The 25,604-nt window shown below is 41.9% G+C and overlaps 1 protein-coding gene across 1 annotated transcript in view; it reads left to right on the top strand.

The window, feature by feature from the left end:
* The window catches only part of TTC28 (tetratricopeptide repeat domain 28), a 496,632-nt gene that overhangs the window by 360,208 nt on the left and 110,820 nt on the right, over positions 1 to 25,604 (top strand). The window contains exons 6-8 of the mRNA XM_031934623.1: positions 16,754 to 18,095; positions 19,354 to 19,877; positions 23,822 to 23,931. Of these exons, the coding sequence (XP_031790483.1) occupies positions 16,754 to 18,095; positions 19,354 to 19,877; positions 23,822 to 23,931 (1,976 nt within the window). The remainder of the gene's footprint in view (positions 1 to 16,753; positions 18,096 to 19,353; positions 19,878 to 23,821; positions 23,932 to 25,604) is intronic.

Genomic DNA, 25,604 nt, shown 5'->3' with positions numbered 1-25,604 from the left:
AAAAAATTACCTCTACCCTCTACCTCCACTCCAAGTTCTAAGAGCGTGAAGTGGCAGCCTGAGACAACTGGAGACCCATGACTAGGTCTCAGGTGAGCTATCTAGAAATGATTTGTAAGTCACTGGATATAGATAGTGTCTCCCTAAATCCTGCCTTCTCTACCTGTATCTTGCTTCCAGAAGCCTTGGTTTATTGCCCCTATGTCATTTAATGCTATTTGAGTGTACTGGTTAAGAGCCTGAACTATAGAATCAGACTTTCTGGGCTTGCCCTTTCTAGATGTGTGACCTAGGGCAAGTTCTGTAGCATCTCTGACTCATCTGGAATAATAGGATAATTACAACATTTAACTCATACCCACTTGTGAGATTAAATTAACAAATGTAAAATGCCTAAAATAGTGCCTGGCACATAGGTTTCAATAATTTTAGCTATTAGAATGGTTATTATTATATACTGGGAATTGAGCTGAGCACTATATATATTATCATTCTGTCATCTAGCTATAGATCTGAGACAGGGATTTGGCTAGCACCCAACCACTTGGAGAAGGGGGCCAAACTCCATTGGAGCACAAGCCACATACTTTGTTTTGGGTAAATATTGGGCCTAGATACGGCTTGCTTGCTTTGAGGTCAAACAGGAAAAAAAAAAAAGAAAAACAAACAACAACAACAACAATACAAAACAGAGATAAATGAAAAATGCTACAGAATAAAGGAGAGGCAACAGTGATTCTCAGAAGACAAGCAGACCTTTAAAAATTCCTTACTGTAAGAATGAAGAGAAAAATGTATAAAAAGTTTGGCATCCTTAGTAGGATACAAAAAGACATGAAATAGAAGTAAAAAAAAAAAATTTTTTTTCCTTTTTTGGAGATGGAGTCTCACTCTGTCACCCAGGCTGGAGTGCAGTGGCATGATCTCAGCTTACTGAATCCTCTGCCTCCCAGGTTCAAGCCATTCTCCTGCCTCAACCTCCCGAGTAGCTGGGACTACAGGCACATGCCGCCATGCCCGGCTAATTTATTGCATTTTAGTAGAGATGGGGTTTCACCATGTTGCCCAGGCTGGTCTCAAACTCCTGAGCTCAAGCAATCCATCTGCCTTGGCCTCCCAAAGTACCAGGATTACAGGCATAAGCCACTGCCCCCAGCCAGAAGTAAAAATCTTGAGAAAGCAGGTTGATACGGGAAAAGGGGGTTGAATATAAAAGATGGATGATAGAAGGAAGATTGTAAGGAACCTAAAATGTAAAATGTACGGTAAAGGTAGAATTGAGAAGAACTAATACAGTGGGAGGCTGGGCATGGTGGCTCACGCCTATAATCCCAACATGTTGGGAGGCCGAAGCGGGCAGATCACCTGAGGTCAGGGGTTTGAGACCAGCCTGGCCAACATGGTGAAACCCCATTTCTACTAAAAAATAAAAAAATTAGCTGGGTGTGGTGGCTTACGCTTGTAGTCCCAGCTACTCGGGAGGCTGAGGCAGGAGAATCACTTGAACCCGGGAGGCAGAGGTTGCACTGAGCCACAATCATGCGATTACACTCCAGCCTGGGCACCAGAGTGAGACTCCATCTCCAAAAAAAAAAAAAAAAAACTGATACAGTGGGAAACTGAATCAGTAGAATACAGAAGAAAAGAACAAAGAGAAGGAAAGGATGGGAAGCATTCATACTGGGCTTGAAAGTCTTCTGTTTCTCATCTTGCTCCCATATTTCAGTGGGCTGATGTGTTGTAAGATGGCTTTTGCTGCCAAGAGAAGTTTGGACCTGCTCTTCCCTTTGGCTGCCCTTCTTTGGCTCCTTTGTTAGTACCAGAAAATGTGTTTCTTTGTCTACATTCTTCATACTCCATTTCAATAAAATCACTTGTCCAGTGTAATACAACCAAAAGCCATAACTGGTGTGGTTCTGTCCCAGCACTTCCTAAGAATGGCTTAGGTATTTTTACGTGGTGAGAATATTATTAGAAGAGTTAATAAACTAAAACAACTTTTATTCTACAAAGCAGAGCTGTAGACAACAATATAGTGATCATTTTTATTACCTAGAAACTTTGAGAAAATGATTGTACACATCCCTTAAATCTATAACGAATAACCTAAATCTAAGCAAAGACCTAATGGCAAATAGTTGTCATCAAAGTCTTTTTTATTATTATCTGCTTTTAAGAACCTGTTCTTATTGTATTTGTGTTTTGAAATCAGTGCATATAATATGATTTCAATAATATAAACAAAACAACCCATACCAAAACAAAATGAAACCACCACCACCAACAAAACCCAAAAAGATTGTCAGGAACTACTCTAAAATGTTAACAATGATTATCTTCAGTCACTAGGTAAGATATATAGATAGGGCTTTTTTCTGTATTTTTAAATATTTTCTACATTGAATCTTTTGACTATAAGAAACAGAAAATCTGACTTACGATGGTTTAAATAAATAAGGACTTATTTTTCTCACAAAACAATAATTGTGAGGCACCTGACATTGGTTCAGATGTTTAAGAATAATAAGACCAATTTCTCTGCAGTCCTCTTGGCCTTTCTTATAGTCTCGCCTCTTATGCCTCATGGTCACAACATTGCTGCTGAAGCTCCAAACCTCATGACTCGTTCAAATAAGTAAAAGGGAGCTGCTTCTGTGTCCCTTTATCAAAAAAGTAGGCTGGGTGTGGTGGTTCACACCTGCAATCCCAGCACTTTGGGAGGCCAGGGACAGCAGATCACTTGAGGTCAGGAGTTTGAGAACAGCCTGGCCAACAGGGTGAAAGCCAGTCTCTACTAAAAATACAAAAATTAGCTGGGCGTGGTGGCGTATTCCTGTAATCCCAGCTACTCAGGAGGCTGAGGCAGGAGAATCGCTTGAACCCAGGAGGCGGAGATTGCAGTGAGCCAAGATCGTGCCACTGCACTCCAGCCTCAGCAACAGAGCAAGACTCTGTCTCAAACAAAATAAACAAAACAAAACAAAAACAAAAGCTTACTCTAAAATCCCAGAAAAGTTCTACTTTTGTCTGATTGATCACAGTAGTGTCACTTGACTAACCCTTGCTGTAAGAAAGGCTGGGAAGGTAAATACTTGGCTTTCTAGCCCCATAGGCAGAGGCAGGCAGGAGAGGAGGAGGAAGCTAAAAATGAATATTGGGTGCACCAGCCTTCGCTGTCTGCCACAAGCATTGTTTTTTAATTTAGTATTTTCATAATAGAAAGTTTTTAAATTTCAATTTTAATTCAATTTTGAATTTGCTATACAATCTCAATAATGCAAAAACATGCACAACAACAACAAAAACTAAAAGAAGCAGTATAGTTGTCTGCTCTAGGTCTTGAGACTAGTGATATTCTGCCTTAGCGTCCCCAGTGGTTGCTGTAAGTGATCAGAAGGAGAAAAACTGGGTGGTTTCTTCATTTATATATGCATGGAAGAAGTGGTTGGCTGGAGATAAGCGTGTAGACAAGCAGGTCTGGCAGAATAGTCAGGCAAAGGAACTTACCCTTCCTGATGTATGTAGCAGGGTTGAGGTTCACTGTGAACCAACAAATGTCTTGGGAAGCCCAAGTTCAAGTGATTTTCACAGGTTTCTGTAATCCTGTGAGTCTACAGCTCAAATAAAGAGGTAAATGGGGTTTCAGATTTAAAGTGGATTATGAGAGCTTTCTAGGAAAACATGTTTAAATACCATCTCTGTGATGTGCATAAGTGAGCCAGCCTCAGGAGCCTCCAATTTCCTATGTAAGTTCCTCTCAATTAAACAGAAACAGAAGAAAAACTGAAAGCAGTAAATTGATTCACAATTTTAATCCCATTTTGCTCTTTTCAGTGTTTTTGAAATTGCCCTAACCAAAAGCCCATATACTAATAGAAAAATGAGCGGAATATGTGAATCACTTGTTTTGATAGCATTATGTTAATCTAGCTAGAACACTTCACACAATCAGAGAGTTTGAATTTTCAATCCAGTGTGAATTTTTAAAAGGAAACTTTTCAGACCTGATTGCCTTGGGAACGCAGATTTCATAATTTGCTCTCCAGCCTTGCTAAAACGTCCATCTGTCTTTGCAATTGAATTTGCAAGGTAAAATCATTTTAAAGGGCTGTTCTTTTGACCAGCTCTTCTGCTGTTTCTCCCTTTTCCTGTTCATTTTCAGGGCTTTCTATTTGTCTGGGCAGACCATGCTGTCCTGTTATCCTCCCTGGGCTGAAGGCATGATGCTGCTCTGGAGGATGGGCTTTGTCTCCACCCTAGGTTGCACAGTTGAGTTCTGTAGCAGTTACTGTCTCAGACTCTCAGAGAGGCAAAGTAACCCAGGGAAAAATTGTGCTGGGCTGAGAGGTGGTGGGTGTGAGTTCAGGTCCTAGCTCTGAATCTTAGCAATCACATGGCCTCTGTGAGTGTCTTCAAAAGCAGACCCAGCCACCCTGCCTTTGTACTAGACTCAAATAAGATAATGAAGGTCCAGGGGCTTTGAAAGCAGATGAGAGCCCTAAAATGTTAAATTTAATTAAGCTCAACAATACAACAAACATTTTTGAATTTTAGGGTATCTGAGGTATATCCAGGTAGACATATTCAGAAAGCCATTAGATTTATGAGACTACGGCTCAGGAGAGAACTCAGAGCTAGAATTGCCTATTTAGGAGTCACATGCTTGGTACTTTGTGCCATGTTATGAGATCACCAAAAGAGACTTCTGTTTATTATCATTATCATTATTATTATTATTGCTACTACTGGTTTTTATTAGGAAAGGTTCCCCTCTCCCTTTTTAATAATCATTGTGAAATTAGGAGGAAGCACATACATGGATGTCTTTTAATCTGTCTTCTTAATGCATTACATTTCACAGATAAACTGGTGAGGAGGATCAGTCAGTAAACGAGATTTTTAAAGTAAGGTTTTCAGTTTCTCAGTCTTTTGCTTAAATTATTGGATATCAGCCAAAAGACTTCCCAATTAATTAGCTTTGATGATTTATTTTAACAACTTCAGCTGGGTGACAGTATAAAAATGAAGTTGTTTCTTCAGATTATTAATTAGTAGTACCAGAGTATAAAATTACCTCAAAGCATTCAGTATTACTCAATGTGGTGGTATTGTCGTTTTGGTGTGATGTCTTTTCATTGTGTAGGATTTTCCCACATAGTGAAGGTTGTGTAGTATCCCTGGTCCCGCCCACAACTTGCCAGTGTGGTCTCCCAGATATTTTGACAACCAAAATACCCCCACCACATTTGCAAAGGCCACGTCAGGGCACTTCCTCCCCTACCTACACACTCTGGTACTCTTAAGGAAATGGGTTCCATCCCCATACAAGCAGAGCTTCACTATAATATTCTCAGAGCCCATAATTTTGCACTGTCCTTAGGTGAGATGATCTGGTGTTAAGTTCCCTTTGATACTTACTTAGGAAATATGATGGCATCTAAGACTTACAGTGAGTTGTACTCTAGCAACAATAATGCTAGAGGGAGTGGCAGATTTTGTTAATTGTAATATTGAGGACTATGGTAATTGAAGCTGTTTGGAATAATACCAATGCCCTAGAAACTGTTTCATTTGATCTTCATAATAGCCTTCTGAGGTAGATGAAAACCTGAGACCAGGAGAAGTATTAATAGTAACTTTCTTAAGAGAACATGACATGAAGTAGTAGAGCCGGGAATAGGGATCTTCTGATTCTGCTCACAGTGCCTTTCCACCATAAAGCACTGTCCCACATAACTGGCAATTCTGAATTATTACATCTGGTAGAATAAGACCCTTGAAACAAATTGTAGAGCTTAGGCAGCAATGTTGAGAAATGGCAGGCTCAGGGGATACACCAATTACCAAGGCAAAGTCAGCTGAGCATGCAACAGATATAAAATTTTTTTATTGCTTGCTTGTTTATAACTTGTTTCATTCAAAAAGGATTTATTTAACTTGTAATAACAAATGATGATATAATAAAAATAGAAAATCAAGATCAAAGAGCCCAAACATGCAGCATATAAGGACTAATATAGTTGTTATAGTAGAGTTTCATATTTAAGTCAGAGCTTCTTGGTGGCTGAAACAAAGAAAGAAATATAGTCATGTGTCATTTAACAATAGGGATACATTCTGAGATGCATCATTAGGAAATTTTTTCATTGTGTGAACATCAGAGTGCACTTACACAAACCTGGATGGGATAGCCTACTACACACCTGGGCTATGTGGTACATGGCTGACTGTTCCTAGGCTACAAACTTGTATAGGAGGGTACTGTACTGAAATGTTTAACACAATGATAAATATTTGTGTATCTAAACATAGAGAAGGTATGCTTTATGGTATTATAATCTGATGGAACCCCTGTTGTATCTACAGTCTGTCATTGCCTGAGTGTCTGTCATTGACTATACATAATTCTTTTTTATTTTTTCTTTTGAGACGCGGTCTTGCTCTGTCACCCAGGCTGGAGTGCAGTGGTGTGACCTCGGCTCACTGCAACCTCCACCTCCTGGGTTCAAGTGATTCTCTCACCTCAGCCTCCTGAGTAACTGGGATTACAGGCGCATGTCACCATGCCTAGCTGATTCTTGTGTTTTTAGTAGAGATGGGGTTTCACCATGTTGGCCAGGTTGGTCTCAAACTCCTGACCTCAGGTGATCCGCCTGCCTTGGCCTCCCAAAGTGCTGGGATTACAGGTGTGAGCCACCACTCCCAGCCTATCATTCTTTTTTTAATTTAATTTTTTATTTTTATGGGTACATAGTAGGTGTATGTAATTATAGGTTACATGAGATACGTTGATACAAGCATATAATGCGTAACAATCACCATCAGGGTAAATGGGGTGCTTGTCCCCTCAAGTATTTATCCTTTGTGTTACAAATAATCCAATTATACTCTTTTAGTTATTTTTAAATATATGATTAAATTATTATTTGCTATAGTCACCCTGTTGTACTATCGACTACTAGATTTTATTCATTCTTTCTAACTATTTTTTTCATAATTGTTATTATCCAAAAGATGGAGTCTAGTATTCCTCAGGAAAAGGGTAGCTGAATTCTAAAAGAAATTTCTCAAGAGGGAATTTAAATAGGGGATTCTGGTGACAAAATGTATGGTATCAATAAAATTTTATAGCAAAGATTGTAATAGACTTCAGTGTGCTTTTTCTAACAGCAATCTTTAATCAAAAGCAAATTAACTAACCTGAGGGCACCATGATAACCCATAATTCTGTGTGGGTCCAAGGCAATTTGGTTCAAGTTTACAGGTTTTTGTGGTCTCACTAGATCCAGGGCTAGAATTTAGAGCATCAAGAAGCATGGATGGCTCAAAAGTTCCTTGGGAAACTTGTTTTAATAGACGTCTGTCTCACACGACTTTGTTAGAATATGGTTTGTAATTATAGGCTGTGACAAGGGCTGGGAGGGTTTATTGGAGGGCACATCTATCAGGATGTGCTAGGTGCTAATAGAGTAACAGCCCATAAATCTTAGTGGCTTAATACAACAAAGTGTTACCTTCATACAAAGCCTACCAGAGGTCCATGCAACCCTTAGGGGCAGCACACTAATCTAGGCCTGCCATGGCTCCATCTTCCTATAGCTGTACCATTTGGAATACAATACGTACCTTCCACAGTTGATGAGATGGAGGAAGAGAGAGCATGGAATGCTGCACTTCAGCTCTTCAACGCTTCTCTCTGGAAGTAACACATCACTTCTTACTTTTCATTAGCTAAAGCAAGTCACTTGCCATGCCTAACTTCTCATGAGTAGGGAAATATATACCTGAATGTGGAAGAGAACCAGATAGCAGGGAGCATTAGTAAAGTCTACCACAGATGGGCAAGAAAGGTAATCCAAGCCAAGTGAATAGGATAGGCAGAAGAGGCAGGGTGGGATTGAGCAGAAGAGTGTATGGAGCTGCTCTGTGGCTGGCATAGGAAGGCTGAGTTGGGGCTGAATCGGGAAAGCCCATAAGTTCCACTTGACTACACTTTGTAGGCTAGAGGGACCCTCAGAAGCTGCTCCAAGGAGATGGTACTGGTTCAGCTTTCAGGGTCTTAGCTCAAGGGAGGAGCAGAAGCAGCTATCTCAGCTTTTCAGTGATTCTACCCCATGCCTCTAAACAAATGTTTTTTTCATACTGAAACTAACTCCTTGTAACATTCCCTGCATTGCTAACTTATGAGGCTGCCTCCCACCTCTTATTGTGATCCAGAATGAAAACCAGGCACACTCTGCCTTTTCCAAACAGTGACTAATGGCGGGGCTTGGCCAGGCAGGCCCAGCATATTTTTCACTATGCTCTGGGCTTCCCACCAAGTCTCTCCCAGTGGCCCGGCCATAGCCATTAGAGATGACTGTGCCTAGCACTTCCTACCTCATCATCTATCACCAGCACCCCTCTCCAGCCACCTCCTTTTTAATAGGTTTAATTATTACTTCCCTTACTTCATGGCACAATTAATCTTCCCCACTGCCTCAGGATTTACAGCTGCACAGGCCCAGGGAATTTCTGAGCTATTCACCTGCAGTCTAAGTCTTTAACTATCCAAGGGAAGTGGGAAGGAGGGCTATGCATGAAGGCAGTGAATATTTGTGGGTTCCAGTGGGCTCCAGCTGGCTTCTTGTCACTGCTCATTCAGCCCAAGCCTTTGGGATGGTGGTGGGAGGGTACTGCAGAGGAACTGACTCTGCTCCCAGTCAGCATCAAGGGGAGTCTTGAGGGGTGGAGGTGAGCAATAGAACCTATTTCTCTGCATTTGGAGAAATAAATGTATAGCAAATAAATAATACATTTAGACTCTAAAATATAGTCTCTACAAAACTACTACATTTTATTTCCTCCAAAGTTGGTTTAAAAGGTAGGTGGCTTCCAATGGAGTGTGCTTGCTTATAGGAGGGAGAGGTGGTACAGAGATTTCCCAGCCTTATAGCAGGCTCCTCAGAGTTGAAACAGAAGGGAAGGGCAATGGGGATCTGGAACAGAAGTGCCACTGAACTCTCAATGTCACTGAAGACATCCTAAACTGCTGTTGAAGCAAAAAAAGATAACAGGCTCGTAACTTCACTTATCCTTCAAGGAACAGGCAGAGCCTGGTGGGTTTAGTAGAAAAAGGAGACACATGTAATTAAGTTAAAGGATGGCAGAATAGATGTGCGATGGCCCAAGAGTTCTCCAGAGGTGACGCCCACACAGATTACATCTGCTTCCTCCTACTACATTTCTTAATCTTTTAGGATTTTCTTGTATCTAATGTATACTTCTCTGCTCTCTAGATACAGATTTAGCTAGGGCATCAATCTGTTCATATGCAGCTGCTAAAAGCTTGGTTTGCCACAGCAGTATACTAGTGTTAATAAAGAAGAAATTGGCACATGATGCAAATATTTGTGTGTGTGGTGAGAGAAAAGAAATGGGCACAGAATCATGTCTGTCTTTCACTGGAAGACATTTCCAGATGAGGGGAGAAGGTAAAAGAGTGTGGACTAAGCTGGGTATGGTGGTGTGTGCCTATAGTCCCAGCTACTTGGGAGACTGAGGTGGGAGGATCGCTTGAGCCCAGGAGGTCAAGGCTGTAATGAGCTGTGATTGTGCCACTGGACTTCAGCCCAGATCACAGACTGGAGTACAAGACTCTGTCTCTTTTTTAAAAAAAAAAAAAAGAAAGAAAGAAAGAAAAAGCATGGAGCACGGACTTCTGAGTTAGAAAAACCTGATTGTTAGTACTAATCCTGCCACTTAGAACCGTGTGGGCCTGAGTAAGCTCTTGAACCTTTTAGGGCTCTGAGACCACAGTATCAACCTTGTTTTGGGGCATGAATGAGATCATGGAGTAGAGAGCCAGGCACAGAGAGGTTCTCAAGAAAAGCTTACCTATCAGGAAGTTGCTTGTAGCTGGAGTCAAATGATACATATTTTTGGAATTACCTGCATTTAAAAATATCTGTATTGAACTGGCACGTTGGCTTACCCCTACAATTCCAGGGCTTTAGGAGGCCAAGACAGGAAGATAACTTGAGCCCAAGAGTTTGAGACTAGCCTGGACAACATAGTGAGATCCCACGTCTACAAAAATTAATTAATTAAAAATTAGCCAGACACAGTGGTGCACAGCTGTAGTCCCAGCTACATGGGATGCTGAGGCAGGAGGATCTCTTAAGCCTGGGCGATTGAGGCTGCAGTGAGCCATGATCATGCCACTGCACTTCAGCCTAGGTGACAGAACGAGACCCTGTCTCAAAAAAAAAAAAAAAAAAAAAATCTATACCTTTGCTGTCCATCACTGGCAAAAGTAATGGAGATTTGTCTCCAGGTGCATATTAATAAATAGTCATCTGCAAGTGTGTTAGATAAGACATCCAATTGGTTGCACTTCTAACACAGAGCACTTTGCTCTCATGCCTTTGATTCTAGCCATCTGTTTACTAACCAGGTCTGTCACCTCCTCCTTACTCTCAGCTTTGCAGTATTTTAAGTACAATGTAGAAGAACTTATATGTGAAAACTTGAGAAGGAGAGGGTTCAGGGAACCTAAAGATATCTAGGGTTGGAATTATGGGTCCTGTGGAAAACCTGGGACCACTTCTCCCAATGAGGAGGAGGATCGGGAGGAACAGTTGGGAGTACACAGCACTTTTTCTGTGAAGCAGGTTTTCTCAGCCATTTTAGCCATTTATCAGCCATTTGGCTCTTTGATAGACAAAATATCAACCTATCCTTTAAGATCATTTGAAATGAAATCAAGGCAATAGGACAAAGTGCTATGTAGTTTTCAGTCTCTACATGTTCTTCTTCCAGCCTGGAAAAGGATGTGGAGGCTGGTATAGCTACAGAGGCTGGTGACCAACCCAGTTTCTTTCTACTGTGGTCCCAGAGACAGAAAAGTGGACTTAAACATCCACATCAGGACTTAACTGCAAGGAACAGTTTCCTGATCAGAAAAGGTTATAGAAGAATATATGCAGTGCAAACTTTTATGTATACCTTTATTATTTAATTTTCCATTATTGAAATGTTCATGAACCACACAGGTAGAGAAAATGGTATAATGAACTCCCACATACTCACAACCCAGTTATCAACATTTTGCTAATCTTGTTTCATCTGTTTTCATAAACACACAATTTTTTTTTTTTTTTTGAGGTGGAGTCTTACACTCTGTTGCCCAGGCTGGAGTGCAGTGGCACGATCTCCACTCACTGCAAGCTCTGCCCCCCGGGTTCATGCCATTCTCCTGCCTCCCACGCCTCCCGAGTAGCTGGGACTACAGGTGCCCGCCACCATGCCCGGGTAATTTTTTTGTATTTTTAGTAGAGACAGGGTTTCACCGTGTTCGCCAGGATGGTCTCGATCTCCTGACCTCATGATCTGCCCACCTTGGCCTCCCAAAGTGCTGGGATTACAAGCATGAGCCACTGCGCCCAGCCCACACACACAATTTTTAAAGCAAATCATAGACACCATGTTGTTTCATGTGTAAATGCTTCTATAAATATTTCTAACGGAAGAGAACTTTATAAAGCATAGCCACTGTCCTATGTCACACCTAGCAAGACTAATAGGAGTTACTTCATGTCTCCAGCTTGTCCTGAAAGCAGATGGGCTGGTTCTGCTGAGGGCAGTGGGTCTGAGAGTCCTTGCCTCAGTTCTGCCACTAACTCACTTCCTCTCACTAGGCCCTGGTCATATCATTCAGAAAGTGAATCCGTGGGAGGGCCTTTTCCAGTTCCCAAATTTTATGTTGCCTCTGGAAATAGATGGTGATTTAAGTAGGATGGAACAGAAAACAATTTGTTTGAAAGTAGAGGAAAACAATAGATCAACTCTTAAAGCCCCATTTGGGTTGTGCACTATTGATAATCATGACTGTAATGCTTTCAGTACATGAGAAGACCACTTCCATTGTTTGTGGCAGTACACCGAGGCCCCTACCTCCACAAAATTATTAAGAGAAAAGACAGCCGGAACTGCATTCTGTTTAACAGTTTTTCTGCTTGGCTTGTGCAGTTCACACCTCCCTTAGTCTTTGCTGGTAATGGCTAATAAAAGCAAAATGTATTGAGCACTTACTATGTCTGAGGCACTTAGGCCAGCCTCTGCTGAGCATGATCACACTGGACCTCACAACAGCCCTTTGAAGTAGGTATTATTATTCCCATGGCAGTGACCATTCTTGACGCATAGGTGGAGACCTGCTGTGATGATGTATAAATTCATAACGATGTGTCCTTCCTTCACACACCCTTGTGAGAACTCGGCTTTGTGAGGATCTTCTGCCCCACTAATCTTCATTTAATTCCCCTCCCTGCAGCACGTTGTCACCTAGCACGCCCCTGCTGACAGACCCTCTGTAAGTCTTCATCTGAATGACGGCCCTGGAAAATCAAGCTGTGGTCTCGAAAGGGAAGGAGGATCTGCAGATTATCTCCTCAGCATGTGCAGTCACTCTGCTGGCAGCTCTTGGGCCGCTTTTATGTTGCCTCAACAAAGAGAAAGGCTGCCAAGAGTGTGTCATGTTCCATTCAGAATTCCCCACGCTGGCAGTGGCTGGGACAGTAGAGACACAGGGAGAATGAACAATTCCCAGCTCGGCCCCATCCATCTCTTCTTACTCTTGTCTGTGTGAGGAAGCCTTTGAGAGTCTTCTTATGATTCTTTATAGGCCCTTGGAAAAGTAAGATAAGGAGGACAGGAGGAGAACAGGAGAGTGCATAGGGAAGCTGGCTGGAGATCAGATCATTTTGCCATAACCAGCAGGCAATTTCTTTCACAAATCATTGAACCCTCGGTAGCCATTATCATCCCAACTGCTCCCTGTTAACTAGCCCAGACTCTTAAGGTCATGAGAGTCAGAGAAATAGAATTCCTTTCCTTTTTCTCACTCTCTAAATACTGGTCATACTATGTTTAGATACCATGTTTTAGTTTACAAAGTATATTGATACATACTGTTATGTTTCTCATGCCATGTCTTTGAAATGATTATAATCTGACCTTATAAGTGAGAAAACAAAAATTGCCAAAATATTTTCAATTTAAGAAAATAACAAAGGCTCAGAGGTATTGAGTGTCTCAAAGACACTCAGCTGAATGAGGTGGGAGCCAGGCTTGTAAACAGGACTTCTGGCTTAGAGTCCTGTGCCTTTTCTATTATATTGTGCCTTTCTGATGTTTAGCCAGTTTCCTGTAGGATGAGGTAAGTCCCACCCTGCAGGAGAGTGGGGAGCTTCCAAGGAGACCTGTCTTTGGTGGTGATGGGCCATATATGAAAACAAGCTTCCTCCAATTGCCTGCTAGGTCTCTCGCCACTTGCTTCCTCTTATTATCATCTTAGCAAACAATAAGTGATTATATTGGCTTAAGAAAATCATTGCAATAAAATCCCAAAGCTGTGAGGGAAAAAAAAAAGTCACTGCAAAGGCATCATTGTGGGAGAAAGTGCTCCAAGGGAGATTCCGGCACTCCTACTGCCCTCCCTAACTCTGGCTCTGTTCATAATTATTGACTCATGGCTGGACAGATATTTTGACCCTAATTGAAAAAATACAGAAACTGAGGAGAGAGGAAGTAAATAAGGAGTAGGGAGAAATGTGGGAAAAAAAATTCTTCTGAGGATACCTGGAAATTCGAAATGTGAAATTTTTCTCTTTAGATAAAAGTGGTTTAGGACTACATGTTAAATTAGGTCTTTAGAACTGAAACATTTCTGTCACTAATAATTTTTCAGCATTAAAAGGGTTCTAGGTGATGCTAAGGTATTATTTCCTCTCGGGAAGCTTAGATTTTCTAACCTTGAGACAGATTCGGAAAAGCTCTGATCCTTCCAGCAAGGATCCTGGTGACATCTCTAACCCAGGGAAGTGACCAGACCCAGTCCCCAGGAATGTTACTTTCTTATTGGATTGGAGTCCAAAAGTACTGTTTTTAAACCAAGGGTTATATGTTCATCATAAAAAAAATTAAAATACATATAAGTAAAAAGCAAAAAAAAAAAAAAAAAAACTCTTACAATTCCACCACCCAAATATTACTGCTCTTAACCTTTAAATACATTTTATGCTATATGTGTTTAAATGTAAACATGTATGCCTATACACAGTGCTACTAAAGCATGCATTAAAATGTACTGTTTTGTGATCATATATCCTCTTAATATATTGTAAATTTCTTCCTATGTCAATAAACTTCACTTTTTTTTTTTTTTTTTAAAGACAGGGTCTCACTCTGTCACCAAGACTGGAGAGCAGTGGTGTGATCATGGCCTACTGCAGCCTTGAACTTCTGAGCCCAAGTGATCCTCCTACCTCAGCCTCTGAAGTAGCTGGGACTATAGGCTCACACCACCATGCCCAGCTAATTTTTTTAATTTTTGGTAGAGACAGGGTCTTGCTATGTTACCCAAGCTTGTCTTGAACTCCTAAGCTCAAGCGATTCTCTTGTCTCAGCCTTCCAAAGTGCCGGGTTATAGGTGTGAGCCACCACACCCAGCCCCTCACCATTTTTACTGTCACCATGTTTATTCCATTGTATAAATGTACCATGATTTATTTAGTTATTTTTAAATTATGAAATATTTTACTCATAAAAAAATATACAGAAGAATTACTATGGCTTATTTAATTTCCAGCACCTCAAGAATCTCCTTTCCTGGAAGGGAATAATTTCAATAACTAATATTGCAGTTTCACTCTGTAGTTTTACAGTGCTCTTGCACATACATTATTTTGTTTGATCCTCACTATCACCTCTTAAGGTTGGTGTTATGTTCATTATTTTTCTCATTATATAGATGAACTACATAAAACTCAAAAAGACTAAATGATTTATCCTAAGTCCAGTTAAGTCAAAGAGATAGCTGGGTCCTAGGACTAGATGTGACTCTTGTGGCAGGGCAGATCTCCACAGCATGCAAGGGAGGAGTCAGGACCAGCAGAGTAGCCCCCACAGACTCACCCTGCACTGCACTGACTTCAGCCTTGATCATGCGTACTTCTGCCCTGCACTGATTTCAGCCTTGATCATGCCCTGCATTGACTTCAGCCTTGATCATGCGTACTTCTGCCTTTTGACCCAGTGTGCTCTCTGGGGGCAGAGACTTCTGTCTTCATTCTTCTCTCTACCCCTGCTGCCCACCACAAGTTCCGATACAATAAATGCCCAGCTAACGTCTGCTGGATAAGTGAATGAATGAATAAAGAGTGTCAGAGAGATACACAAATTGTAGAGGCTAGGTGTTCACAGCTTTCTTGCTTAAAGCCTCTATTTTTAGTTCAGACATTTTAACAGAACACATCTTTGCATTTTGACTTTTGGGGCTTCTGTAGATTTTGGTCACCACTGGAAAGCTCACACACTGATGCATGGAAAAGCATGTTCAAAACCAAAGGCAAGGAGAAACCTGTTTGCATACTAGCTTCTTTCCACCTTTTCTAGTGGTGGCCCTCACTCTAGCCCAAACTGGAATGGACCAAGCTCTCCTTAACGCCACCTCCCAAGTTACCATTATGTTATCCCTCATTTGAAACTACTTTACATTTATGATATGTTTGATATAACTCATTTTTAACTGCTTGTTAATACCTTAGCTTAGCAGCTATAATATGGTTCATGAGATTTGTTTGGAGCACTGTTATTGTTGATTATAAAAGCAGTATAGCAGAATTATAAGAGCTTTTAGAACAAAAATTACTGAAATTCCACTACCTAACAAGGCAACTATTTTTCTTTTTGTATAACCCCGTCAAGAGTTTGTCCATGCATATGGACGTACTTATTTTCCTAGTTATCATCATGGGAGCATGCAGCATTTTTTCCTGATTTTTCCAGTTAATATGATTACAAGAACATTGTTTCCCCGTTTTTCAGTATAGATTTTATAATTATCTTTTTAACAACTGCATAATCCTCTATTGAGTTGATATACCAAATGTACTTATACAATCCCCCAGTGTTTCACATTTAAGATGTTTCTGATTTTCCAGTAGTCTGTAGTGCCACACTGAAGGTTGTTATGTGTATTGTTATGCAATCTTTTGTGTTTGTCAGATTATTTTCTTAGGATACTTTCCCTTGAATAAGATTGTTGGGTCAGAGTAGGAGTGCATTTGTGGTTCTTGCCAGGCTGCTTGTGCAAAAAGGTTGTTCCAGTTTATGTCCCCAGCAGTTGGTATGTTTACCAATTTTAGGACAATCTCATCAGTGTAGGAATTGTGGTTAATTTTTTTGTTTGCTCATTTAGCCGAAGTAAAATGGTACGTCAGGGTTGCTTTATTTTTGCATTTCATTGATTATTAAAGGAAATTAGCATTTTCTCATGTGGTTACTCTTTGTATTTCTTTGGATGTGAGTTATCTGCTAACATTTACAGGTCTTTGCCTATTTTAGTAAATTGGGATCTTCATTTTTAAAAAATCAAACCAAGTAAACTCTTCACACACAGTGGCTATTAAACTTTTTCAGTTATGTTTAATATATTTTCCGGTATTGTTTTGCCTTTTCATTTTAGATATGTATTTGTAGTACAAACATTCTTATTTTTGTAATAAAATCTGTAAATGTTTTTTTCTGTTGCTTTGAAACTTAAGCTATCCTCCCTCTGGAGAGCTAATAAATATTTAATTCTACCTTCTGTTATTTTAAATTCTTTAATTCATCTGGATTGCATTTTACTATAAATTGAGATGCAAATTACATTTCTTTCTACATTGCAAATCAGTTATTTCAGTCTTAGTCTGTTCTTTTATTCTCTTAGGAATCATACACCAGATGAAAGGTGATTATGACACTGCACTGAAACTCCACAAGACCCACCTGTGCATCGCCCAGGAGCTGAGTGATTATGCTGCCCAGGGCCGTGCCTATGGGAATATGGGCAATGCCTACAACGCCCTGGGCATGTACGACCAGGCAGTCAAATACCATCGGCAGGAGCTGCAGATCTCCATGGAAGTGAATGACCGCGCCTCACAGGCTTCCACACATGGGAACCTTGCCGTGGCCTACCAGGCCCTGGGTGCCCATGACCGGGCCCTGCAACACTATCAGAACCACTTGAACATTGCCCGTGAGCTACGAGACATCCAGAGCGAGGCCCGGGCCCTCAGCAACCTGGGCAATTTCCACTGCTCTCGGGGAGAGTATGTCCAGGCTGCCCCCTATTATGAACAGTACCTCCGGCTTGCTCCCGACCTTCAAGACATGGAAGGAGAAGGGAAGGTCTGCCACAATCTTGGCTATGCCCATTACTGCCTTGGAAATTATCAGGAGGCAGTGAAGTACTACGAACAGGATCTGGCACTGGCCAAAGACCTTCATGACAAGTTGAGCCAAGCAAAAGCCTACTGCAACTTGGGCCTAGCATTCAAGGCTCTGCTGAATTTCAGTAAAGCTGAAGAGTGTCAGAAGTACCTACTGTCCCTAGCCCAGTCTCTGAATAATTCCCAGGCTAAATTTCGAGCCCTAGGGAACCTGGGCGATATATTCATCTGTAAAAAAGATATAAATTGTGCAATAAAATTCTACGAGCAGCAGCTGGGCTTAGCTCACCAGGTAAAGGACAGAAGATTAGAAGCCAGTGCATATGCAGCCCTGGGCACTGCATACCGAATGATCCAGAAGTATGACAAGGCCCTGGGTTATCACACACAGGAACTGGAGGTGTATCAGGAGCTGAGCGACTTGCCAGGGGAGTGCAGAGCTCATGGGCACCTGGCTGCTGTCTACATGGCCCTTGGGAAATACACAATGGCATTCAAGTGTTATGAAGAGCAACTGGATCTAGGGCAAAAGCTGAAGGATCCAAGTCTGGAAGCCCAGGTCTATGGCAACATGGGCATCACAAAGATGAACATGAATGTGATGGAAGAAGCCATTGGTTACTTTGAGCAGCAATTGGCCATGCTGCAGCAGCTAAGTGGAAATGAGTCTGTGCTCGACAGGGGCCGGGCCTATGGCAACCTGGGGGATTGCTACGAAGCCCTGGGTGACTATGAGGAAGCTATCAAATACTATGAACAATATTTATCTGTGGCACAGAGTCTGAATCGCATGCAAGACCAAGCCAAGGCTTACCGGGGCCTGGGAAATGGACACAGGTAAAAATGACCAAGGACAATTGTGGTTTACAGCTCTGCAAAAAAGAGCATTTGTGCCAGTAATGGCAACTTCATGTCTGCATGGCAGTTTGTTAACTGCAAACATTTTCTTACGTATCTCATCTGATTCCTCCAATAACTATTTGAATTAAGTAGTTGATGTTGTTACCCTTATGCTATGGATGAAGAAACTAAAGCCCAGAGAAGTTGAGTTAATGCCTAATATTATGCAGCTTAAAAGGGACAGCTGAGAGTTGAACCCAGGGCTCTGTGACTCCAAATGCAGTGCCTTTTGACTACATTAGAATGAGAAGGATAATAGGGATTGGAAAGGTGAATGAATCACTTTCCCTGATCTTTTCTGAATACCTCCCACATTATATGAATGTATTTATTAATACAACATCTGCATCTAACAATTATTTAGACCCCATTGTGTTGCTTCTCAGAAAAGCCCCCGATAATAGGAGAATGCATAAATATACTATGTTGCATGCATCATCTGTGCAAGGTCCCTTGCACAGATATCTTAATAGTTATAGCAGTTTTGTATTACTCTACATCTATTATCATCTGCTGTGGGATGTGGGATTTATTATCACCAGAATCGGAGGCTCAGGGGAACTAATTCAGGTGCCCCACACAAATGGTTTGGTCATGCTCTTTCCACTCTTATCGTGTCTTCTCTTAGCAGCACAAAAAGACACACTGTTGGTCAAGGTGATACTTTCTCCTAAATGTGGGGAACCCAAGAAGGTGCCTGTGTCTGCAGAATATATGGCCCCACCAGAGAGGCAGGAGATTAGGGCTCCTGGAGTGGAGGAAGGGCAAGGGTCAAACTAAATCTTCACCCACAGAGTGCTCTGAGAAGCTCAGGGTGAAAGATTTACAGCCACTGTAAAGTGATTTCAAAAACATAGTCTAAGCGGTAGTGGAAATTGGGAGGCCTGAAGAACCAAACAGTTCGCTTGCTATCATTGTGCCTATTAATATATTTTATGTTTCCTCTGGGGTGTATATCCCATTGAATCTCAAGCTCTTGGGAAGGTCACTAAGGGATGACTTTTGAATTGCTTTCCAGATTATGAAATTCCTCTGCATCTCACTCTAAGGGCACATGATAGATTTTAGCTAGAAGAGGAGTTAAGAGCTTCTATAGTAAGTGACAGTGACAAATGCTTTTCATTTTCTCAGGGGCTTTAGCATGTCTGCACCTGCACGAAATAATATCATTGCTTTTCTGTCTACATCCCCACAGGGCAATGGGGAGCTTGCAGCAAGCCCTTGTATGCTTTGAAAAGAGGCTCGTGGTTGCCCATGAGCTCGGGGAGGCCTTCAATAAAGCCCAGGCCTATGGAGAGCTGGGAAGTCTGCACAGCCAATTAGGGAATTACGAACAAGCCATTTCCTGCCTTGAACGCCAGCTGAACATTGCTAGAGATATGAAAGACCGAGCCCTGGAGAGTGATGCAGCCTGTGGCCTGGGGGGCGTTTACCAGCAGATGGGGGAGTATGACACAGCCCTGCAGTACCATCAGCTTGATCTACAGATAGCAGAGGAAACCAACAACCCCACATGCCAGGGCCGAGCCTATGGGAACCTGGGCCTGACTTATGAATCCCTGGGCACCTTCGAGAGGGCTGTGGTCTATCAAGAACAGCACTTGAGCATTGCTGCACAGATGAATGACTTGGCGGCCAAGACGGTGTCATATAGTAGCCTTGGAAGGACCCATCATGCCTTGCAGAACTATTCCCAAGCAGTCATGTACTTACAGGAAGGTAGGTGAAAAGGCCCATTGTGTTCTCTTAGCCTACTTGAAATCAAGTTCAGAGTCAGAACTCAAGACTCAGAGGGAAGTATGCACAGTTTGAGTGGCCACTTCTGTGTGGAATAAGGGTCTCAGAGGTCACATTGTCAGTTCAATTCCAGAATCACAGAATCCCCACCAGGTGTCCCTTGATAGTACTAAGGTGTTTCATTGTCCATAGCACCTTGCCCTGCTCTCTCGGACCCAGATTGTCTTACTCTCTCAGTGACAGCATCTACTGCTCACCAGCTGCCCAAGGAGCTGATACCCTCCTTGCTTTTCAGAACCCTCTGTGGAATGAGCAACATGTTCTCACACAGATGAATCAAGTAAGATGTAATCCTAAAAAATTGTAAGGGTTTCAATCAGAAGAAAATGTCCATCTGCTCCACGCTCTATTGTCCCTCTAGAGAATATCTAAACCAACCATATTAAAACTTTACAGAAGTCAGTTCTGACATGGCAACTGAGGTCTAATCCAGAAGTGTCAGTCTGAGGGGCACTCAAGCAGTAAACCAGGCTTCCTTCCCAGCATTTGTCACCTACAGTGCTTGGGCTGGTGCCACAGTAGGGTCTTGTTCCAGGCAGGCCTAGAAACTGAAGGCTGCACAGTTTTACCTTGGATCCTTCCTTCCTCCGAAAGCAGAAGTCCCACAGCAATGCGTTTGCCCTCCACCTCTTTACATTGAGATGGGGCTTTCTGCTCTTAAAAGTCCTTCCCCTTACACAGGCGTATTGGATCCTGTCATCCTAGAAAGGAAAAAGGGCAGATAGCTCACTGGTTAAAGGAATGGTTACTGATTTCAAGCAAAAACTCTCATTTCCACGGGGCTTTGCACATAAAGTTTGTTTAATCTGATTCAGTTCTCACGATAGTCTTGTGAGGTATATCTTTTTATTCCCATTTTTGCAGTTGAATCACCTGAGGCTCAGAGAAGTACAGTGATTCAATCCTCATCATGTGGTCAGTTAGTCAAGGAGTAGGGCCCAGCCCAAGTTTTCCAACCCAGAAACCACGCAAGATCCTCTCTGAAGTTGTTTCTAACTTTACAATTGCAGAGTAAGGTTGGGTATCTTATCCCCTTTTACTCCCGAGCCCCCACTGGGAAGCCAGGAGAGAGATAAGCAGGAAGCAAAGAGGAGAATGGGTGAAGAGCTGATGATTCGCTGGTCTCCTTGCAACAGACCAGGGACTGCGCTGGCCTGCAGTCTGAGAGGTTACAGAGAGTCTGGAAGCCACTTCCCAGACTTTATCTAGCTCCCCTTCTATCCACATGGGGCTCTGCCTCAATGCATTAAATGAGAATGTTGGCTTCTAATTTCCTGAAACTTGACTGTGGTAAAATTCCAACAGACGAGGAGCAATTTTCATTTGAATTTGTAAAAACTATTAAATTCAGTCATATGACAACTTTTCAGCTGTGTTCTTCTGTACTTCCTGAAATACTATTTTCATGAAACAGCTGGTTTGCCTGAGACATTGCAACGCAATTCTATATTTGTGGAAAACTCTCAAGTTCATTTTTATTGTTTCTTGTAATTTTTTTAAGTCTTGCAGAGTTCTAAAAACTCTAATTTGTAGCATCTCTACGGTGTCTGTCTTGTGGATGTGTCCACTAGAGAGCCTGCAGCCGATGACTTTCCTCGTGGGCCAAACCAGAGTACCTCTTCTCATGAGTGCAGGACACCTGGACGGTGCTTTCCAAATGCTCTGAGTTAGGTCTGCAGCCTCTGGCAAGGAAGGACTAGTTTATCTGGAAGCCACCCCATGGTTCCCTCTCCCCTGGCTTTGGAGGCTGTGGAGCCTTATAGATCCATATCACCCTGCTTCAGTGCAATAGATTCTCACAGGTGGGGCCTGGTCTGAGTCTTTTGAACAAGCTTTCCAGGTGCTGTGGAGGGAGACACCTCTGGATAAAACCACTGGTCTCACCCAGCCCTTCCTCTTCTTGCAGATGAAGAAAGGGAGCATGGATCAATTTGGTGACTTACCTGGGACCAGTCCCTGACAAACTATAGGTTCTAGGAGAGCTGGATGGGTGTCAGGTTCCTAAGAGGCAGAAGCAGAGAGAAGCTGGGGCAGGACAGATACCATGTCTATCCAGTGGGCTTTTAACTCTTCATTGTTGAACCTCAGCTAGAGTCCTACATGCTGAGGATATAGCAGGAACAAAGCACAGTCCCTGTTCTCATAGAACATGGCTTCTAAGCAGGAATTGTCTCAATGAATTTTACTTCTGACTCATAGATCTTGACCTAGAAGGGACATCTGTATTGAAGAATTAATGTGGTTAGCTTATTGAAGATTTAAACAATCAGTATCCTTCTGGTTTTCTCCCAAGAACCATCTTCTTTCCTATGTTTTTCTATTCTGTAAGGTGTTTAAAAATGTGAATTACTTACAAATATTTTTGTTATCCAATAATATGATTTAAACTTAAAATGTTGTTTCTAAGTTTTCTGAGTTATGAGCATTTTGAAATGTATATGTATGACCTTGAACCTGAGTGTCACTTTTCTTACCCTTTCAACAGACTCAATTCCTTTTCAAAAGTCTGAAATTGCACAGGCCCAGCATGATCAGAGGCAGGCTTCCATCTACCCTGAATTAGATTAGAAGAAGGAAGTCCTTCCTTTGTATGTGCAGTTGTACGGTGGGAGCCTTCATGCTGTCTCTGCACAAGCTAGCTTCTATGTACAGTAAGCAGGATAATGAGGGCAAAGTGATGCTGAGAACTGCCTAGTGACCAATACAATAAATGGTTGCCTTCAGATTTGACTCTCACAAAGCTCTGGAGGTTGCTGGTGTCCTGAAACCCCGAAGCTTGCTGTGGGTAAATGACCCAAACTGCAGGTGCCTACCTGAAGGCTATTAAAATGAGGATGGTCTCATTTAAGGTTTTCGCCTTATAATAGCACTGGTTTTGCAATCCTGCTGAGGCACATCAAAGTCTTAAACTGAAAGGGAAAACAGATTAGACATGAAATGTGTCAGTAACATCAGTAACAGAAGGCAGGGTCAGGCTGTGTTCATATTCTGCTTTCAGGAGAACATTGTATGTGTCTTCTATTAATGCTCATTGGATGCTGTGCACGTGAGAAAGGAAAAATACTCTTTTGCCTTCTATATTTAACTATAAGAGCTTTGCCAGCCAAAGAATCAGGTTAGATAAGTTTATCAGCCAGGAGTTTTCCTTTGCAAAGCTGTGGATTTCAAATTTAGGAGGGTAACCAGATTAAGTTTCACTTGTTTTAGTGTTTCTGCCTGCCCAGCAAACCTGTCTCCTGCTCTTGCCGAGGCATCCTGGAAATCCTGGAAATGTTGCTACCAACACAGAATTTGAAGAGAATGCTTATTCTACCTTGGCTGATTCAGCTCTTGTCCTCATTTTATCTAGCTGTGTTGTTAGTATTCTTTTTTTTTTTTTTTAAGAGATGGGTCTCACTAAGTTGCCCCGGCTAGATTCTTACTCCTGGGCTTAAGCAGTCCTCCTGCCTCAGTCTCCTGAGTAGCTCTTGTTAACATTCTTTTATAGACACCTGAAGCAAAATTAGGTGGGAGCAGTGGCTATCCCAGCACTTTAGGAGGCCAGGGTGGGTGACTCACTTGAGGTAGGTGGATCAGGAGCTGGATACCAGCCTGGGCAACATGGTGAAACCCCATCCTTACCAAAAAATACAAAAGCCAGCCAGGTTGTGGTGGCCTGTGCCTGTAGTCCCAGGTACTCTGGAGGCTGACTGAGGTGGATCACCTGAGCCTGGGAGGTCAAGCTGCCATTGCACTCCAGTCTGGGGAAGAGAGTGAGACCCTGTCTCAAAACAAAAACACAAAAGTAAAATGACCCTCCAGGACTCCTTAGGATAGTGGAATTATTCGTCTTCTATGTTTCCTCAAATTTCTCTATCTGGTTTCAGGTTTAAGGTTAGCTGAGCAACTGGGCCGAAGAGAAGATGAGGCAAAAATTCGCCATGGCCTTGGCCTTTCCCTTTGGGCTAGTGGAAACTTGGAGGAGGCCCAACACCAGGTAAGCGGAACCCCTGACTGAAGTGGATTTTTTGTTTCCAGAAGCATGGGAGACCTTAGGATTACTATCCTAGTAGTGATGGCATTTACAAGAGGCACTGACTTCTACCCTTGGGCTAAGGTGTATGATTTCCAGCCTGTGCTAGCCCAGAAGTATTTGAACAATCAGTAAAGATTTTTGCTCACTCATGTGATAGATTTCTCAATAATTTCTTAAGAATTCTTGTATTAAGTGCTATTGTTCCCCATTAAACATTAATATGAAATTCATTTCATGACAGAAGGAAAACAAGAATTCATAATTAAATTTCGTGTTTCTAGATATATTAATAGATATAACTTCTCTCTCTCCCTCTTTTACAATAAGGCCATATTTCTGCATATATGCAAGTAGTTGAAGGAAAGCCCCTTGTCATGCTGGCCCTGGAGAGTAGAAAGATCCCTCGAGTTATGGGCCTCCTCTGTTAGGTTGGAGGAGTAGTGAGATGGCTGCATCTAAGATCACACGTTCATCCAGATAGCGAGCATGTGAGTGTTGACTGCAGAGGACATTGTGCTAGGCAGAGAGGAACAAGGATAAGGACACTGACACTCCTATCCAGAGGTGCTCACTAGAGTTGAAGAGATGCGACTGAATTTGCACCATAGCATTCTAGAATGTTAGGGTGTTTTACTGTACTTTTAAAATGATTAAAGGCAATGTAAAGGATTAATTCTCTAATTTCCTGGTTATAAAAAGTAAAACCTCTGTTGATCTTGTGATTTGCAATTTTCAAAGTACTTATTATAGCTCAATGAATTTGATCCTTAAAATAACCCTGTGAGGTAGAAACTATCCTCTTTATAGAGAGGAAGAAATTGAGTCTCTGAGTCTTGCCAAAAGTCACACAGCCAATTAGTGGCAGAGTTAGGAACATATTCTCTTACCGCTCTCTGGGTCTATGTCTCTTAGTCTTAGAATTCTGTACTTGATCTTAGCCAAAAGGCTGAGAAGCAAGTAGTCTTAGAATTCTGCTTTTTAAGTTTGGATAAATTTAAAATTTGATACTGAGTTTCCAGCATATAAATATCAGAGTCATCTTAGACAGTGTGGCATGAGGGGAAAAAAAAAAAAAAAGAAAATATCAGAGTCAGAAAAGTCTGTGGCCTCACTGATGGAGAAGCCTGTTAGAGCATCAGGACAGTGACTCCGTTCGGAATAGCAATTATCTGTTCCTCAGAGTGTCTATGTCAGTGGGCATGGCTCCTTGAAGAGCTTGCCCAGTGATGATCTGACCCTGGGGCACTGAACCATCTGCAAAGAGCTATCATCCTTCAGAGAGTGTGGCGCTCTCTTCCCCTCAGGCTTGTCCATTTCCAGCATGCCTCCACCATACCTGTTCTCACTCCCATCCTTCCTCACCATGAGGCCTGAGGGTGGTGAATTGTAATTGCCTGATGACAAGAGGAGAGGCTTTTTGTTTTAATAGAAATCAGCACTTGGTGGATTAATATCTGTTTTAATATCTTTAAGACCATAAGTCTATATTTCCTGTCTTTTAGATCCCCTTATTTGTCAAAAATTGATTATATAAACTGTAATTTACTGGGTATGATCTGATGCCTTTTCAGGTCCACAAGGACCTACCTGGTGTCAGGTTCTAACTGAGGTCCGAGGGGAGTCAGTGGGCGAGT

The sequence above is a fragment of the Piliocolobus tephrosceles genome, chromosome 19 (genome assembly GCF_002776525.5).
Source record: "Piliocolobus tephrosceles isolate RC106 chromosome 19, ASM277652v3, whole genome shotgun sequence".
NCBI lineage: Eukaryota > Metazoa > Chordata > Mammalia > Primates > Cercopithecidae > Piliocolobus > Piliocolobus tephrosceles.
This window is presented reverse-complemented; position numbering and strand designations above follow the sequence as displayed.